The 19323-nt window shown below is 45.4% G+C and overlaps 1 protein-coding gene across 4 annotated transcripts in view; it reads left to right on the forward strand.

The window, feature by feature from the left end:
* The window catches only part of ITSN1 (intersectin 1), a 132830-nt gene that overhangs the window by 26531 nt on the left and 86976 nt on the right, over positions 1 to 19323 (forward strand). For 3 of the 4 annotated variants that reach the window (XM_044284451.1, XM_044284452.1, XM_044284454.1), the window contains exons 2-6: positions 82 to 144; positions 340 to 432; positions 4150 to 4213; positions 11881 to 12041; positions 17011 to 17190. In XM_044284451.1, the coding sequence (XP_044140386.1) occupies positions 114 to 144; positions 340 to 432; positions 4150 to 4213; positions 11881 to 12041; positions 17011 to 17190 (529 nt within the window). In that variant the 5' untranslated portion in view covers positions 82 to 113. The remainder of the gene's footprint in view (positions 1 to 81; positions 145 to 339; positions 433 to 4149; positions 4214 to 11880; positions 12042 to 17010; positions 17191 to 19323) is intronic. The other variant, XM_044284453.1, reaches the window with a different exon arrangement.

A 19323-nucleotide genomic window follows, 5' to 3' on the forward strand; every position in this document is an offset into this window, starting at 1 on the left:
ATGAGACTCCCAAACCTATGACATTTGTTGGTATAAGATCAGGTAACATTTAATAACCCGTTGTCTCCCTTTTTCTCTCAGGTACCATCTAGGAAGCTGAACGGAGCACAGTCATGGCTCAATTTGCAGCTGCGCCATTTGGGGGTGAGTGGATTCTCTCTGGGGTATTGGTAGTCTCCTCTGGATGTCTCCACAAGAAAGTGTCCTGTCTGGGGGGGGAGTTTGAGGTGAAACGCAGTTATCATGTGAGAGCCCCAGCTTCCAGTGACCGGGCAGAATTGGGGATTTCTCTTATGCTTTTATCTTTTTTTCAGAATATTTTTTATTTTTTTTAAATAGGGAATTTGGACATCTGGGCCATAACTGTGGAGGAAAGAGTGAAACATGATCAGCAGTTCCATGGGCTCAATCCAACGGCGGGGTATATTACCGGTAATTATCAGTAATTAAGTATCTTCAGAAATTTTTTTTTTTTTTATGTTAAACACTTTTTTTTTTTTTTATTTTACAAGTCACAAAAAAAAACTAAAATCCTGCAGTTTTCACACTGACCAATAGACCCATAATATTTAAAGGTGTTATCCTATGGAAAATATTCAGCAGTTTTCAAACCAGCCCCTGTATCTAAATACATTTGTAGTAGCATGACATTAAAGGGGTCGTCTCACTTCAGTAAATAGCATTTATCATGTAGAGAAAGTTAATACAAGGCTCTTACTAATGTATTGCCCATATTGTCTCCTTTGCTGGCTGAATTAATTTTTCCATCACTTTATACCCTGCTCGTTTCCTTGGTTACGAGCACCCTCAGCGGTGGTCGTGCTTTCACATTACAGGAAAAGGCTCTAGCCTATGTGCGGTGCCACAATCCTGGCCACCAGAGAGGCCAGCACTTTTTCCTATAGTGTGCAAGCACGGCCAACACTGATGAATTGCAGGGTGGTTGTAACCATGGAAATTAACAGTGTATAATGTGATGGAAAAATGAAAAAACTTCACCTTATTATCAGTGTTTCAAGGTCTGAGTTTAGAGATGAGGAGCCATCAGCTCCCTGTCTGACGGAAGAGAGAGAAAATTAGGATTCTGCTAGTAGAGAATCTCGGTTCTGTACAGAGAAAAGGGCTCCATATTTTTAATAAAGACCAATAACAAAAAATGATCTTTAGCTCATAATGAGTACAATGTACAAATAAATAGCCGAGCGATGTCCTATCCTGTGCGTAAGGGATAACATTTAGGCCCCTTGCAGACGAGCGTGAGCGGATTAGGTCCGGATGCGTTCAGTGAAAAATGCGCTATTTCCCATGCAAGTTCATTCAGTTTTGCCTGCGATCGCGTTCAGTTGTTCAGTTTTTATCGCATGGGTGCAATGCGTTTTGATGTGTTTCTCACGTGCGTGATTAAAAAAACTGAATGTTTACAAACAACCTCTCTTAGCAACCATCAGTGAAAAACGCATCGCATCCGCACTTGCTTGCGGATGCTTGCGATTTTCATGCCGCCCCATTCACTTCTATGGGGCCAGCTTTGCGTGAAAATCGCAGAATATAGAACATGCTGCAATATTCACCCAACGCACAAGTGATGTGTGAAAACCAACGCTCATGTACACAGACCCATTGAAATGAATTGGTCCGGATTCCGTGCGTTCGCCTCACGCATTGCACCCGCGCGGCATACTCTCTCGTGTGAAAGGGGCCTTAGTAACCAGATTTGCACAGGTGAAATCCACAGCAGATTGCGCGTCATTCACATGCTGCAGACGATTCCCTAGCGTAAAACCAAGCTTGCTGCGGATTTTCACATCAGAAACGCGCTCATTCTGTACGTAAATTGCTGTAGATTTCACTGCTTTCATTATAGCAGAACTGAATGTGCAGCGATATCCCCACATGACACATACGGATCCAGCTGTGGATTTTTGGTGAGGTCCAGAGGAGAAAATTTCCGCCCTGACAACAGAATGGAATTAAACAGTTGTCTGTTTCCAAGAAAACCACAAGAACATTGAAAGCAGTTATTAGCATAAGACGAATAAAGTATTTGCCAAGTTCCTAAACTTTTTTTTTTATATAAAATTTTTGAAAGCTCTTTTTTGTTTTGATTGCACGCCTAAAAGCAGCCCCTTATTGGATGTGGTCAGGGTTGATATTGCTGAAGGATGGTGGGTGCGGAGACCGGTTATGGTAAGAGAGCCTGCTGTCCTTTACATGCTTTCTAGTAATGGGATTTTCTGCTAATCTTGCTCAGAATCCGATTAATTTGGCGGAATGGGCGCTCTGTTTCCGAATGCTGCTCCTTCCACCTACGCTCAATAATTAATTTTAGCAGGTTCATGCCCAGCTCAGGAGCTCTGATTACATTAATCTACCAATTACAGTGCACTGTATGGATATCAGCCTCCCCCCTTCCTTGCTCCAGAATGGGGCTGCTGGCTTCTAATATGTTTATGGATGCCGCAGAAGGAAAACTATCAATTACACAAATGAACGTTGACTCCCCCGTCATCTCCTTGTCCGATTTATTGATTTTCCACTGGAATAAGTTGTAGTTATGATTGCGGAGTCCGAAAATTTAATTCACAATGCATCCTTGGACGCTTGCATTGGTCACGCATGTATGGTTTTTTTTAAATATTTTTTTACAGTAGGGGAATAGTAATAATCTTTATATAGCGCCACCATATTCTGCAGCGCTTTACAATTCACAGGGTTCATGTACAAAACAAGACATCACAACGTAACTGGCTAATATACAACTGAAACGCTAGGAGTAAGGGGCCCTGCTCGCAAGAGCTTACAATCTATGAGGAAATGGGGGTGACACAAAAAGTAATAATAAGCAGCAGCCGCCACCCACCTGTTGTGCCGCTTATCAGGGGTGCATAGAATTCAGCTTGGCTCTTTTCTCTTAGAGGGGTCCATAGTGGGGAATCACATTTTTTCAGAATGTAAAGGGTTTGTTTGATGACAAAAAAAAAAAAATTCACTTTGATCCGAGATGGTCCAATACTAGGACCATAGATTGGGACTGAAATCGGAACATTGGTGAATGGGTCCGCAATACACGGGGCACCGGCCATGTGCATTCCGCATAACGGATGCAGACCCATTCACTTGGTGCTGCCTGGGATTCTGCGCCTCCGCACCGCAAAAAGATTCTATCTCTGCGTAACAGACTGGTCGCGGACTCATTTAAGTGAATGGGTCCGCCATCCGCATGCGGCTGATCCACGGGCACGGAGGGGCAACGGTCATGTGAACAAGCCCTAAAGCCATATTATCAGTTTGATAAGAACTTGGCTATAATGAGTGTTTGAGGTCAGGAGGTCTGAACATTTTTAATAAAGACAAATTGCAAAAATGTTTTTAGCCCAAAATTAGTAGAATGCAATAATACAAAATTGCCCCAGAAGGTATTAATAGCCTTTAAAGGGATTATGCTGTGATTGATGGAAATACATTCAAATCAGATTTCTAACAAAGCTAGAACCAGCCCTGTACCTCTCATGGATCCAGAGGTCTCCTCATTCATTGCTCCGATTACTCTGCTACATTTATTTCAAGCTGGGGAGGGAGGGAGGGGGGTCCCTTCTGCTGCAGCAGCTCTCACTGTAACTTTCACGACTTCTAACAGAACATATGGCTGGTAGCAGTTGAAGGATGGAACAGAGCATGCGTGACCACCTCGGTGAGGTAGATGGAGATTAAGGAGAGGAACAAACAGCAGGTGGCGCTATACAAATACATTTTATTGTTGGTGGCTATACATGCTTTATTTGCATGCAATTACAAAAGTATTGAGATCCCGGTGCTGGTTTGAAAAACTTTAGAAACTTTTTTTTTTGTGGAAAAACCCCTTTAAATAGAAATCGGTATAACCTGCTTTGTCATAAGTCACACAGCTGGTTTTGTGCATCTCTTTTGAGTTTTTTTTTGTGTCTCATGCCCAGGTGTTGTTGTGGACAGAGCCCAATAGCATGTAGCCCGCAGGACTGATGGCAACCTACTCAATGCACCGCTTGCCAAAATTGTATCAGATTTGTGGATCCAGAAGTCCCAGCCTTCCCTTCTGTATCGGGAGGCGATCACTCTTATAGATGTCAGTAACTATATTGTATTTTACTTTGTGTTCCTCTGTCCCTGCAGGAGACCAGGCCAGAAACTTCTTCCTCCAGTCTGGGCTGCACCCGCCCGTACTTGCACAGATATGGTTAGTATCCTGCAGGCCGCTCGTCTTCCTGGGACCTCCCGTGGGGCTCATTCAGAGGAGCCATTTTCACATCCGTCACATGTGTGATATTCTTCATGGTCTGTGTTTTTTTTTTTTTTTTTTTTTTTTTCCCTTTTTTCTTTAGCACCAGCCTATTCCACCAGCATGCTGTCTCCAGTGCAGCTCACAGTATAGATTTACACGGCCCAATGAGGAGCCGAACGCTTCCTTCCCGACCAATGGCTGCTTATTCAGTAGAGCAATCGGCTGTCACGCTATTGCGATCACTCCTCCTCCAGCCGTGTTGTTTCTGGGCAGCAGATCACTGTTTAGATGGCGCGATCTGCCGCCCAGAAACGATAATTTATGTGCCTTGGGATCACCCAGTGAATGATGGTTTCGCTAGTTCATAGGGTTAATCAGCTGCACCTTTAGACAGAGATGTTCGTCTCCGATAATCTGTCTGACAGTTGAGCCATGTAAACCCGCCATATATCTTTTTGGGATTGCTCGAGAAAATTGCAGCATTTTTGTCCAAAGTCTAGGCTGGACAGAGGGTCTACTAAAAAACTGTCCTCACATGGACGCCATCTGTGTGAGGTCTGTCTTTCATGGCTTGGTAGGAATCTTTTTTTTTTTTTTTTTTTTTTTTATGAAACTGATAAAAAAAACTGATTTCATGTAAATGAAAAATCAGGTTTTTTAGCTAACGCAACACAGACAAATTCTACATCCCTCGTTTGAATAAGCCCTGTTTGCCAGGCTTGATAAGTTTGGCGCAGCTTCTAGTAGGAGCTATTAAAGGGTTTATCCAATGGCTAATGGCTTAAGTAAGTGAAGTTCAGACATCCTATAGGACATGAAAATCTTTGTAACAAAGCTATAACCAGCCCTGTACTTCACATGGATCCACAGATCTCTGCTAGATTTATATCAAGCTGACAGCTCAGGAGGCAATTGAAGGAGGAAACTGAGCATGTGCGGCCATCTCAGTGAGCAGGACAAATAAATAAGAAAAAGAGCTAACAGCAGGTGGTGCTATACAGATCGAATAACTCACTGGCTATGCTAAGTTTTTAACTACATGAAATTACAAAAATATTCAGATCCTGGAGCTGGTTTGAAAACTGTAAAATTATTTTTCGGGGGACAACCCCTTTAACCCCTTCCCGACCTATGACGTACTGCTACGTCATGGGAACCACTGCGTTCTCGCAATGTGACGTAATAGTACGTCAGAGTGATCGCGCGGGGACCGGAGCGGTGCATGTGCGGTCTCTGCAGGGGCCCGGCAGTTTGTGGTTGCCGGGCCCCTGCTGCATCTGCCGGCATCGCTGTAAAAGCAGATGCCGGCGGATTAACCCCTTCTATGCCGCAGTCAGCGCTGACCGCGACATAGAAGAGGTTTGTGTTGGGTGAGGATTCTGAGTCCCTGTGCTGCTGTGGCGGGGGCCCGATGCGACACAAGGCAGCCCGATGCCGTGTATAGGCTGCCCAATGCCTTGCACGGCCACGGGAACTGCCTTCTACGGGGGCCGAGGAGATCCAGCCTCAGGTTGGGTCTCCTAGGCAACCTGTTAGTGTCATACTCCTAGGCAACCTGTCAGTGTCATATACGAACAGGCAATGCATTACAATACAGATGTATTGTAATGCATTTCAGAGGGGATCAGACCTCCAAAAGTGAATGTCCTAAATAAAGTAAAGGTAAAAAAAAGTGTTTTTAATAAAATTAATAAAATAAAGTAAAAAAGGAAAAAAAAAATGACCCTTTCCCCTTATTTTTTTTTAATAATAAACAACAAAACCCACGCATATTAGGTATCGCTGCGTCCGTAATGACTGGCTCTATAAATATCACATGATCCACCCTGTCCGATAAACACCATAAAAAATAAAAACGGTGTAAAAAAAAAAGGCCATTTTTGTCACCTTTTCATCACAAAAAGTGCAACACCAAGCGATCAAAAAGGCGTATGTCCCACAAAATGGTATCAATAAAACCGTCGCCTCATCCTGCAAAAAATGAGCCCCTACCTAAGAGAATCGCCCAAAAAATAAAAAAACTATAGCTCTCTTTTTTTATTTTTTCTAAACTATTGTGCTAAAGTGAAATACATAAAAAATAATACATATTAGGTATCGCCTTGTGCTTAACAAACCAGCTCTATAAAAATATTACATGACCTAACCCCTATTACATGACTCTCAGACTATGGAGACACTAAAATATCATTATTTTGGTTTCAAAAATGCTATTATTGTGTAAAACTTAAATAAATAAGAAAAAGTAGACCTATTAGGTATTGCCACGTGCGTAACTATCTGCTCTATAAAAAAAGTCAAATGACCTAATCCCTCAGGTAAAACCTGTAAAAAAAAAAAAAATTGGGTTACCTTGCCTCACAAAAAACTATATAAATATAGAGCAATTAAAAATCATATGTACCCCAAAATAGTACCAATAAAACTGGCACCTTATCCCGTATTTTCCAAAATGTGGTCACTTTTTTGAGTTTCTACTTCAGGGGGGCTTCAAATGGGACATGGCATCTAAAAATGGCCTTCCAAAAACCATATGGCGTTCCTTTCCTACTGCGCCCTGCCATGTGCCCGTGCAGCAGTTTACAATCACATGTGGGGTGTTTCTGTAAACCGCTGAATCAGGGTAATGAATATTGAGTTTTATTGCTACTTTGCTACTGGAAAAAATGGATTAAAATGTAAAATCTGCCCAAAAAAGTGAAATCGTGAAATTTCATCTCTATTGTCCATTAATTCTTGTGGAACACCTAAAGGGTTAACAAGGTTTGTAAAATCAGTTTTGTGTACCTTGAGGGGTTTAGTTTCTAAAATGGGGTCATTTTTTGGGTGGTATTTATTATGTAAGCCTCACAAAGTGACCTCAGACCTGAACTGGTCCTTAAAAAGTGGGTTTTGGAAATTTTCCGAAAAATTTCAAGATTTGCTTACAAACTTCTAAGCCTTCTAACGTCTCCAAAAAATAAAATGTAATTTTCAAAATGATCCAAACGTGAAGTAGACATATGGGGAATGTAAAGTAATATCTTCCCTTTTTTTTTTTTTTATATAAATAACATATATATACAGGTCCGTCTAAAAAAATTAGCATATTGTGATAAAGTTCATTATTTTCTGTAATCTACTGATAAACATTAGACTTTCATATATTTTAGATTCATTACACACAACTGAAGTAGTTCAAGCCTTTTATTGTTTTAATATTGATGATTTTGGCATACAGCTCATGAAAACCCCAAATTCCTATCTAAAAAAATTAGCATATCATGAAAAGGTTCTCTAAACGAGCTATTAACCTAATCATCTGAATCCACTAATTAACTCTAAACACCTGCAAAAGATTCCTGAGGCTTTTAAAAACTCCCAGCCTGGTTCATTACTCAAAACCGCAATCATGGGTAAGACTGCCAACCTGACTGCTGTCCAGAAGGCCATCATTGACACCCTCAAGCAAGAAGGTAAGACACAGAAAGAAATTTCTGAACGAATAGGCTGTTCCCAGAGTGCTGTATCAAGGCACCTCAGTGGGAAGTCTGTGGGAAGGAAAAAGTGTGGCAGAAAACGCTGCACAACGAGAAGAGGTGGCCGGACCCTGAGGAAGATTGTGGAGAAGGACCGATTCCAGACCTTGGGGGAGCTGCGGAAGCAGTGGACTGAGTCTGGAGTAGAAACATCCAGAGCCACCGTGTACAGGCGTGTGCAGGAAATGGGCTACAGGTGCCGCATTCCCCAGGTCAAGCCACTTTTGAACCAGAAACAGCGGCAGAAGCGCCTGACCGGGGCTACAGAGAAGCAGCACTGGACTGTTGCATGTCATTGGGAAATCAAGGTGCCAGAGTCTGGAGGAAGACTGGGGAGAGGGAAATGCCAAAATGCCTGAAGTCCAGTGTCAAGTACCCACAGTCAGTGATGGTCTGGGGTGCCATGTCAGCTGCTGGTGTTGGTCCACTGTGTTTTATCAAGGGCAGGGTCAATGCAGCCGCTATCAGGAGATTTTGGAGCACTTCATGCTTCCATCTGCTGAAAAGCTTTATGGAGATGAAGATTTCATTTTTCAGCACGACCTGGCACCTGCTCACAGTGCCAAAACCACTGGTAAATGGTTTACTGACCATGGTATTACTGTGCTCAATTGGCCTGCCAACTCTTCTGACCTGAACCCCATAGAGAATCTGTGGGATATTAGGAAGAGAAAGTTGAGAGACGCAAGACCCAACACTCTGGATGAGCTTAAGGCCGCTATCGAAGCATCCTGGGCCTCCATAACACCTCAGCAGTGCCACAGGCTGATTGCCTCCATGCCACGCCGCATTGAAGCCTCCTGGGCCTCCATAACACCTCAGCAGTGCCACAGGCTGATTGCCTCCATGCCACGCCGCAGTGAAGCAGTCATTTCTGCAAAAGGATTCCCGACCAAGTATTGAGTGCAGAACTGAACATAATTATTTGAAGGTTGACTTTTTTTGTATTAAAAACACTTTTCTTTTATTGGTCGAAAGAAATATGCTAATTTTTTTAGATCGGAATTTGGGGTTTTCATGAGCTGTATGCCAAAATCATCAATATTAAAACAATAAAAGGCTTGAACTACTTCAGTTGTGTGTAATGAATCTAAAATATATGAAAGTCTAATGTTTATCAGTACATTACAGAAAATAATGAACTTTATCACAATATGCTAATTTTTGGAGAAGGACATGTGTGTGTATATGTATATATATATATATATATAATTTTTTTTTAACTCAATTTTACCACTGTCATGAAGTACAATATGTGACGAGAAAACAATCTCAGAATGTCCTGGATAAGGCTGCTTTCACACTAGCGTTCGGGTTTCCGTTCGTGAGCTCCGTTTGAAGGAGCTCACGAGCGGACCCGAACGCAGCCGTCCAGCCCTGATGCAGTCTGAATGGAGGCGGATCCGCTCAGACTGCATCAGTCTGGCGGCGTTCAGCCTCCGCTCCGCTCGCCTCCGCACGGACAGGCGGACAGCTGAACGCTGCTTGCAGCGTTCGGGTGTCCGCCTGGCCGTGCGGAGGCGTGCGGATCCGTCCAGACTTACAATGTAAGTCAATGGGGACGGATCCGTTTGAAGATGCCACAATGTGGCTCAATCTTCAAGCGGATCCGTCCCCCATTGACTTTACATTGAAAGTCTGGACGGATCCGTCCCAGGCTATTTTCACACTTAGCTTTTTTTAGCTAATATAATGCAGACGGATCCGTTCTGAACGGAGCCTCCGTCTGCATTATTATGGGCGGATCCGTTCAGAACGGATCCGCCCGAACGCTAGTGTGAAAGTAGCCTAAGTAAAAGCGTTTTAAAGTTATCACCACAAACACACAAAAAATGGCCTGGGCAGGAAGGTGAAAACAGGCCCAGGGTTGAAGGGGTTAAATTCAATTCGTGAAATATTCCAGAGACCTCACCCCCCCCCCCCCCCCCACGTGGTCTGCTAGGCCTGCTACTTTGATTACCCACACGAAGATGTTCAGTAATCATGTTGTCTTCGGACCCATGACGTAGACATTCCCACTTGACATCTGCGGCAGTGACTTCACTAGGTACTGGTAGAACAGAGTGACTGGCACCCTCCTGTGACGGGTACAGTGTCGCCCTGCTTGGGCAGCTGGGGTTGGCAGCTCTACAGACGTGTTGCTGTTCTATAAGGATTTTCCACATCCCCGTCTGAGGCCGCTGTGTCTGCTAACTGAATTGCCCCTGATTTTCACTGCTTCGTTTGTCGTGGCTCATGACAGGCCCGACGTGTCGATTCTTCCCTAGAGATAAGCGAAGTCCTGTTCCTTCCTCTTACAAGACATTACATATCCAGTCTTGTGCAGAGAAGGCCATTTGCTCATGAATGCATTACATGCTCTCATTAAAGTACCGGTTTAGCCCTTTACTGGGAATTCGGCCAAGGATCTGCTGAAATCTGCTTGAATTACAGCCACAGAGAAAAATGAATTGCGCTGTAACGGCTTAACAGGGGGCAGCGGTGATGTTTAATGTGGATGGAGGTTGTATTAACTCTTCTTACTTCTGTGGTTATGACTGTTATCATGGTAACGTTCCTCCATTAAAGGAGTATTATCATCTAAGAAAGGAATGTACCGGTAGGATATGACATCAATTTATGATAGGTGCGGGTCCAACCTCCGGGACCCCCACAGTCCTAAGAAGGAAAAAAAAAATCGCCGATCGTTGCACTGGATTATGGTTATGCCTTGCGTGTGGCTGGAAGACCTCCCCTGCGGTCCATAGGGGCACTAATGGGCAGGCTTTGGCGCAGCCCTTGCCTGTAAAACGGCTAGGGCAGCACTAAAGTCGGCCCATCAGTGTTGACGTCATTGGGGAACAATGCTAGGCGGAAGCCTCTGCCTAGCTGTGAAAAAATATAAACAAAAACACCCTTGCCCTGCGCGATACCAGCGCAGGGCATGGGAGAGCATCAGAGCATTTTATGCTCTGATGCTCCTCTCCGAGGGGCTGTCTGGGCGAAGGGGACATGTCTGGGATCAGCTCCTGAATATGGACAACCCCTTTAAATAAGGGTTTCTGAGCTGTTGGTAGTTCAGAGATGAGTGCTATACATGGCTGTCAGATGATGCCTCGTAGTGAAAGTAATGCTTACAGGTAGGCTAAAACGTAACCGTTTATTACAATTTTTCAGCAGTTTCTGTCGTAAAGGGCCAGTAAAAAAGAAATTTTTTGCACAGAATGAGAAAAATGCAATTATAAAAAAATGCCTCAAGGTGTACATAGCCTATACTTTCTAGATGCGTTCTTTCTACTTTCGCCTACATTTCCTGCTCTTGCGTCAATGCGTAGGATTTTCATATTTTATATTTTTGAAGGTTTTCAGCAGTATCTTGGCGCCATAAGGAAAGATGTGGGTAGATCAGGCCTTCGACTAAGCTAATTGTCCCTGAAAGTGGCGACCCCCTCTGGACCGTCCCTAATCATAAAGCTAGGATGCCCTATTGCACCCCTGACACAGGTGGTTCCAGCTCTGCGCTGATGCGGTAACCAATGTAGATGGGAGATCCCACATGAAACGAGATTGGGCCTGACGCGTTTCGTTTGGATGGTTGGTCCAATATCATCAGGGGCCACACATGAGATTAAGGGCCTCAATGCTAGTGAGCAAGAGAATCCACCTAGGTGTTTCAGGTGGACTGAACAGCAGGCGAATGGCGGTATGGCGTTTTTTAATCTGAAGACCGTGAGAGAGATTTATCAAAACTGGTGTAAAGAAAAATTGGCCTAGGCTACTTTCACATCTGCGTTTTGCTGGATCCGTCATGGATCAGCAAAAAACACTTCCGTTATGATAATGCAACCGTTCTGAATGGATCTGGTTGTATTATCTCTAAAGTGACCAAGACGGATCCGGCACGAAGACCGCTGTAAGTCAATGGGCGCCATATCCGTTTTCTTTTGTGTCCGAGGAAACTGACTCGGCACCATTGACCTCCATTGTGTTTCATGCCGGATCCGTCTTGATCAGTATCCCATGACGTGCTCATTTTTCCTTTTACTTGATATTTGATAAATCTCCCCCAACGCATTTTGTACCCTTCCGTGTAACACTGAGATACGTCTCCTGGTTTGTCTCTAGGGCATTGGCTGACATGAACAATGATGGAAGGATGGACCAGCTGGAGTTCTCCATAGCTATGAAACTGATTAAACTGAAGCTGCAAGGCTACCCCCTGCCCTCTGCGCTCCCCACCGCCATGTTGAAGCCACCAGTCGCCATACCGCCTCCTTCAGGCTTTGGTTAGTATCTACCTCAAGACTTGGTGTATTTTGAACAGGTTTTTTTTTTCCCCACAAAACTAAACTACTGTAAAATAGGTCTGCAATTGTATGTGGATTCGTTAAAGGGGCCGTCCGAGTATTAATACTGGCGACCTATCCCCGGGCCTCTTCCTAAGGGTGCATTCACATGACCGTATAAATGGATCCGCATCCCTTCCGCAATTTTGCGGAACGTGTGCGGACCCATTTATTTCAATGGGGTCGCAAAAGATGCGGACAGCACACCGTGTGCTGTCCGCATCCGTTGTTCCGTTCCGCCGCCCTGCAGAAAATATGGGGCATGTCCTATTGTCCGCAATTTGCTGACCGCAAAACGCTTACGGCAGTGTGAATGCACTCTAAGCCAATGATGTCACATGGCCTAGGCGCAGCTCAGTCCCATTCAAGTCAATAGGGATGAGCTGCAGCACCAGCACAGCTGTTCACAGGAGCACTATGGCCTCTTCAGACAGATGATTGGGGGGGGGGGGGAGAAGTTATTAAATAAATAGCTGACAGATTCCATCGAAGGTCCAGCTTGGTGTTACCACCTGGGGGGGGGGGGGAGAGGGGGTGTCGTCCCTGCACAACCTGACACTATCCAGTCAGTGCTGCCAGAGTATGCACGGTCACCCTCTAAGTGGTAACACCCATCTGGACCTTTATTACATACTGCTGGCAATTCGTTCATAGTAGGGATAATGGAGAAATGGTACAACATAGTCATAAGAACAGATATGCCAGAATTGTTATTACATGGGGAATGCAAGTAGTTACTAAAACAGACATGTCAGGAGAGGGGACAGGTCCTCTTTAAAGGGGTTGTGCACCTTTTAGGGGACCAGCAAAGGGAAGCATGATTACTTGATTCCTGCTGCTGCCGCCACCTGGTATCTTCACTCCACACCTCGGCTGCTCCGCTTGGCTCTCTGGATATCAACTTCCTGTTTAATGCTGCGACAGCCAATCACCTGCTCCCTTTTGGGTCATGTAAACATTTGTCATGATGCAAGGGGAGCAGGCCACCGCTGCAGCCAGGGATCGGCTGTCACAGCATTAAACAGGGAGTGGACATCCAGGGAGCCGAGGCTGTGGAGTGGGAAGCGGGTAAGTATGCTTCCCATCGTAGGACTGCTCAGGAGGGGTGGGGGTTGCGGTTGCTACCCCCCTTCGCCCAAAATGTGCACAACCCCTTTAAAGAGGTTTTCTGGTTGTAATGATTTTTAGGCAAGCACCCGCAGCCCATCTGCTGAAATAGATTCCCACTTACCTGCTCCACGCCGCTCCAGTACTCCGCACTGCCTCCATTGTCTTCATTGTCCAGTCCCCACACTGTCTACATCTGATGGTGCATGGGCTTATGGTGGACACGGGTGCACTGGTCTTCATTATAAGGGTCCATTCACACGTCCGTTGTTTCTTTCCTGATCTGTTCCGTTTTTTGCGGAACAGATCTGGACCCATTCATTTTCAATGGGTCCTGAAAAAAATCAGACAGCACAATGTCTGATTTTTTTTTTCAGGACCCATTGAAAATGAATGGGTCCAGATCTGTTCCGCAAAAAAACGGAACAGATCAGGAAAGAAACAACGGACGTGTGAATGGACCCTAAGACACGGCCGATAACTGCAACCAGCCATGCACCTGTGTGTCCATCTCTTTACCAGAACATGAAAGAAAGTAAACAGCAAGCAGAGATCTTGAAACCGGTGAGGAATAGACACACTAAGTATGATTGTGTATTGAAACCATAATTCATCCTTATCTTGGACATTTGTGGCATTTACACAAGATATGCGGGAAATGTCTGATCGATGCGAGACCCTTTCCTATATCAAGAATGGGGGTCCCCCGCCCTCTTGCCCTGCCTGGTTCCTTGACCACTGGGAATTGAGAGATGGTTATGCCGCAGCCATTCACTTCATTTGGGTTTCTGAATACAGCGAAAAACACTTTCACGGCTAGTGAATGGAGAGAGCAGCACGTTCATGGTCACTAACGCAGCATCCGGGAGGACGGGATACCCCAGTTCTGAAGATATATACTTGGGTCCCACCTCTGCGACCTGCAGCTGTGAGACATTTAGTGCGTCTACTTTGGATATGCCATAAATGTCTAAGACGTGAATACCCCTTTAAATACTGACCCTGACCTTATTAATAACTAGAGCTTTACAAAATCTCCGCACTGTGATGTCCAGTCATTTCCGAGTTCTCTCGGTGACTAGCCGCTCCGGGTGTCCTCTAATGGCTACCATTACATTGCTAACTGGGTATCTGGAAAGGTGCATGATCATCATTATGAGCACCTTAAGGCAAGGGCTACACGGCGACACTTGTCACGGCCAGGATCGCTGAGCAGAGGTGATCCCATAGAAATGAATGGGACAGCCGCGGCAGTCGCAAGAGATCCAGCCGTGTTGGATTTCTTGCGACTGCCGCGGCGATCCCATTAATTTCTATGGGATCACCGCTGCTCAGCGATCCCTGGCCGTGACAGGTATGGCATGTCCAGTGTAGCCCTTGCCTAATGGGCACTCCTTATCTTGTTACATACATTATATGACTCGATTCCTGACCATCCCTTGTATATGAGCTTTTTGGAGACCCCATTCCTAAACCATGGACCTCAATATGGAGTCGAACCTTTTTTTTTTTTTTTTTTTTTTTTTTTTTTTTTCTCGCAGCCATAACAGATTTTTACGCCCATTCTGGCAAAGGAACATTTGTGACGTCAGACATTGGTGTCTGGTTCACAACCGGTAGCTCCAGTTCATACCAAAGGTGTTGGATGGGGCTGAGAGGTGAGGGCTTGCTTCGTGCACTCGGGCAGACCTTCCCCAAATTGTTTCCACCAAGTTGGAAGCGACAATTGTCCTAAATGTCTTTGTGGTATTAGCATTACAGGCAAATGGGATAATTTCATTTCAGGCGGGGGGGTTGTTTAACCACCCAAGGGAATGGGAGGACAAAAAAAAACCTCACCCATCACTGGAAATAAGCAGGCGCTATGCATTCCTGTTAGTGTTCTCTCTCTGGGCATTCGCCAAACCTAGATTCCTCCATCAGACCACCAGATAGTGAGAGATGATTCACCACCCCAGAGACCTTGCTACCAACCGCTGCAGCCGACACTTGGCATTGAGCGCGGTGAGATTGGGCTTCTGTGCAGCTGCTACGTTTGATTTTCACGCACCTGTTTGAAACGAATTTTGGCCAAAACACTTGAATTCAATTTCCAACGGTCTTTGTTTCCCCACTTCATCATAAGTAAGACGTAGTCCTTGCAATGGGGTGTAAAAACCCCTGACTGGAGTCGTGTTTTTATGCCAACATCTACATCTACACTAAATTTTCCAGGGCCAATATTCTGGCTCCCACAACTCCCAGGCGTCAAATGCCGTGTATGCATCACTTTTTGTTTGAAAATCAACACTCGTATTAGTTGTCGCCCATCTTTCCCATGAACTGGGAACTAAAAATGGAGAAAATAAACTTTTCAACAATTTAAAGGGGTTTTCTGAGAGTAGAATTGATGACCTAAATCTGATCGGTGGGGGTCCAATTCCCACCACCCCTGACAGTCAGCTGTTTGACGAGGCCACAGCATTCCTAGGAGTGCCATAGATTCTTCCCAGGCCAGTGAGGTCACGGTTATCGGTCACATGACCTAGACGCAGCTCAGTCCCATTCAAGTGAATGGGGCTGAGTGCAATACCAAGTACAGCCACTAGATTATGTACGGCGCTGTGCTTGGAAAGCTGCGAGAAGGCCTCAGCGCTCAACAGCCATGAGACCAATGTAGGTGACATCACTGGCCAAGACTTCCGGTTCTGGCGCCGCCATAGAAAGCCGCGTATGAAGGGCGCTCCGCTCCTGCTTGCCCGGCTTCAAATTTTGGCCAGATCCTTGCCAAACTGATACATCCACATTACAGTCCTGTACCTATATGGGGAGCAAAACTAAGCAGAAAGGGACTCTTAGGGCTCTTTCACAAGAGCGCATGCCGTGCGGGTAATCCCCTGTGTGAAAGACAGCCAAGCCCCGTTCCGGACAGCAGAGACACTGAGCAGTAACATGACTGATAATGCTCTGAGCGTCTCCGTGATTTTGTAGTAAAAAGATCAGAGAGGCAAAGAGCATTATCAATCGTGTTACTGCTCAGTGTCTCTGCTGTGCGGTGCAGGGCTTGGCTGTCTTTCACGCAGCGGATTACCCGCACGGAATCTGCTCGTGTGAAAGGGCCCTTAAACAGCCATAGCCCGCAGTGAAAGTACCGAAACTGGCGCAGCACGAGGTCCCTGACAAGGCCGTTACTGTGGATCTACCTCAGTCAACAGTAACTGAAGACACCCAAGATGGGGCACCGGTCGACTACCACCGCCTGGCCCTAGAAGTAGCATCACTGGCCTAGGAAGAAGTAATATACAAAATAGTTGTGGAGCCCCAGTTATGGGTCTTCAACACAGTGATGGCCAGATATCCCTCAACGGAAGGAAAACCGAGCAAAGGGGTGTTCCCATTCCAGAGATCACCATATTAAGTGGCCCCTATGTCAAGATCCTGCTCTTTTACAAGCTTTAAGGATGTGATGGGGAAGACCTAAGCCAGTTATCCATCCACAGACAGCTGTTTCGGGGTGTTGCCCCTCATCTGGCCTAGGAAGAAGCCGCACTCGCCAGAGCACTGCGGCCTCTTCACACACTTTGTCAGCGGGGGCGCTGGGAGTCAGACTCCCGCCAATCTGATATTGAGAACCCATGCTGAGGATAGGCCATAAATATTCACCTTGAGGAAAACCCCTTTAACAAAATAGGATGACTGAAGGAATACTTTTTTTTTTTTTTTTTTTTAAGGGGGCACCCACCCCCCAAAGTTTTCTCAGTGAGCTGTGCATGTGTCCTTTTGTTCACATATTTACAAGTTGTGCTGTTTTTATGTTTTCCAGGTATAGGCGGAATTACTGGTATGCCGACCCATGCTTCTGTCGCCCCTGTGCCAATGCCTCCCATTCCAGTTGTAGGGATGTCCCCTCCTTTAGTGTCCTCTGTTCCTGCCGCAGGAGCGCCACCCCTGGCTAACGGAGCGCCAACCGTAATCCAGTCTCTTCCTGCTTTTGCTCATTCGGGTACGCAGCTTCTTACTAATCCTCACCGTGCCATTCCAGCTCGGGCTACATCTCTGCCATCTTCAGGCCTGCCGCCCGTCCTCATGCTGTGCAGTAACATCATTGCCACAATTTTCTCTTGAACTTTTTATTACCGTAAATTACCAGTTTAATTTGAAGGGGGTCGTCCAACCTCAAAAGAATAGTGACCGCACTATGTGCTGTCCACATCCGTTTGTCCGTTCCGTTGCATCCGCAAAAATATACATGTCTTATTCATTATGGCAAGGACTGTTCTATTAGAGGCCAGGCCGTTCCGCTGCGCAAAATGCGGAACGCACACGGCCAGTATCTGTGTTTTGCGGGTCTGCAATTTGCATGTGCCTTTAAAGGGACAACCAGACCTTCTTAAAGGGGTTGTCTGGTTTCAGCATACAGTGCTAGACTTGACCTGCAGTGGATTAATGTGTGGCTGGGTTTCTGAGATGTCTCACTGCCGAGCCGTCTTCTGCTTACAGGGTTGTCCTGTTTGAGGACAACCCCCCCCAGGATCCACCTGAAATAAAGAACATGTAAGTGCTGGCCTAACAGATCCCGCACCGCTGCTCTGGTTCTCCACTTCAGGCTCTGTTTACCTGGTTGCGGAGGTGAAGTAGTGTATACAGCATATGGTTGCTGCAGCAATTGGCTCCAGTGGTCGCATACCATATACCACTACGTCACCGCTGCAGACTGGAGGTCATGGCGGAGCAGCAATGCTGGAAATGGCAGGGAGTTAATAATTTTTTATTTTTTTTTTTTTAAATCAGATAATTTTTATTCTTTTTCAGTAGGTAAAATTAAAATATGAATACCATTATACATACATATTGCAGTATGAAATATACATAATCTCTGTTGGGGGTAAAGTTTTAATATTTATAATTATCATTTTATTATTTTTTTCTCACCCTTATGGGTTGGGGGTTCTTCTACGTCGGACAACCCCTTTAAGTTTTTTGCTTTGTTTTAGATGATTTTTTATTTATTTATTTTTTACCTAATTTACAATGTCGTGCAATGCTGATGGGAAAGTATCGATGAAAGCCGTATTCGTTTGATACAACAGAATAATATCACTTCTCATTCATCACTGTATCACTGATTTGGGCAGTTTAGACTCCTGGCCGCTGAGTTGCAGTCTTAGCTTTCCAAGTGTACACCGCCCCGTATCTGTAATGTCAGGGTAGGTTCTTCGGACTCTGTGGTCAGGACTTATGGGCTGTTCTGTGTACATAAAGACTGGAAAGGGAGCTGTATGCGTTTGGAAAATAGGGTTGGTCTAGTTCCCCCAAAACTGCGCCCCTTTAGTCCTCGGGCCGTGCCGGGTATTGCAGCGTGTATTTAAATTGGTCTGAACTGCAGCATCAGACACAGTCCACACGACCACCTTCTAGTCTCATACAGTTCCTATAAATTGTTTGCCTGTATTTATCCAGACATATACTTAAAATGAGGGACTTTTTAAGGCACATTTTAGAATTTTTCATGTCATACTGATTCTCAGTTATGTGGCATTTCCAACTCTGTCATCTACAAAAGCTAAAGTTCTGACCTTTGCCGCTATTCTTCTCAGCTGCAGCCAGGTTTTCATCCATTGCTCCGTATACAGCCTTGTCTGTGCTAATGTCTGACAGCAGTCGCTGCTTGTTCAGTGTCTGTACAGAGAATAACCATGCAGAAACAAACCTTCTTAAAGGGGATTTCTGGGAGTTCAATACCGATGGCCTATCTGATCAGCGGGCATTCGGCACCCAGCTCCTCCACCGTTTAGCTTGCCAGGCACAGCGCCGTGCATTGTATAGTGGCTGTGCTTGGTATTGTGCATTTACTTGTGACCTCACTGACCTAAGCCACGGTGCTCCACGGATCGCCGCACCCTCTTAACACAACCGATTGGCAGGTGTGCCGGGAGTCAGATCCCCACTGATCAGCATTTCTGATCCGGAAATGAGCCCCAGCGGTGTAGTAAATGCCCAGTGCCCCCATAGTTAGGAGTCCGCCCCTCCCAGGACTCTTCTAGCAAAGCTCCATCGCCCTGGACCTGGTCCATGGAATCATTAGCGATGACGCATTCCTTGGGGATAGTACCGGGCAGGGGTAGATTGTCCTGTA

This window comes from Bufo gargarizans, chromosome 3, assembly GCF_014858855.1.
Source record: "Bufo gargarizans isolate SCDJY-AF-19 chromosome 3, ASM1485885v1, whole genome shotgun sequence".
Taxonomy (NCBI): Eukaryota; Metazoa; Chordata; class Amphibia; order Anura; family Bufonidae; genus Bufo; species Bufo gargarizans.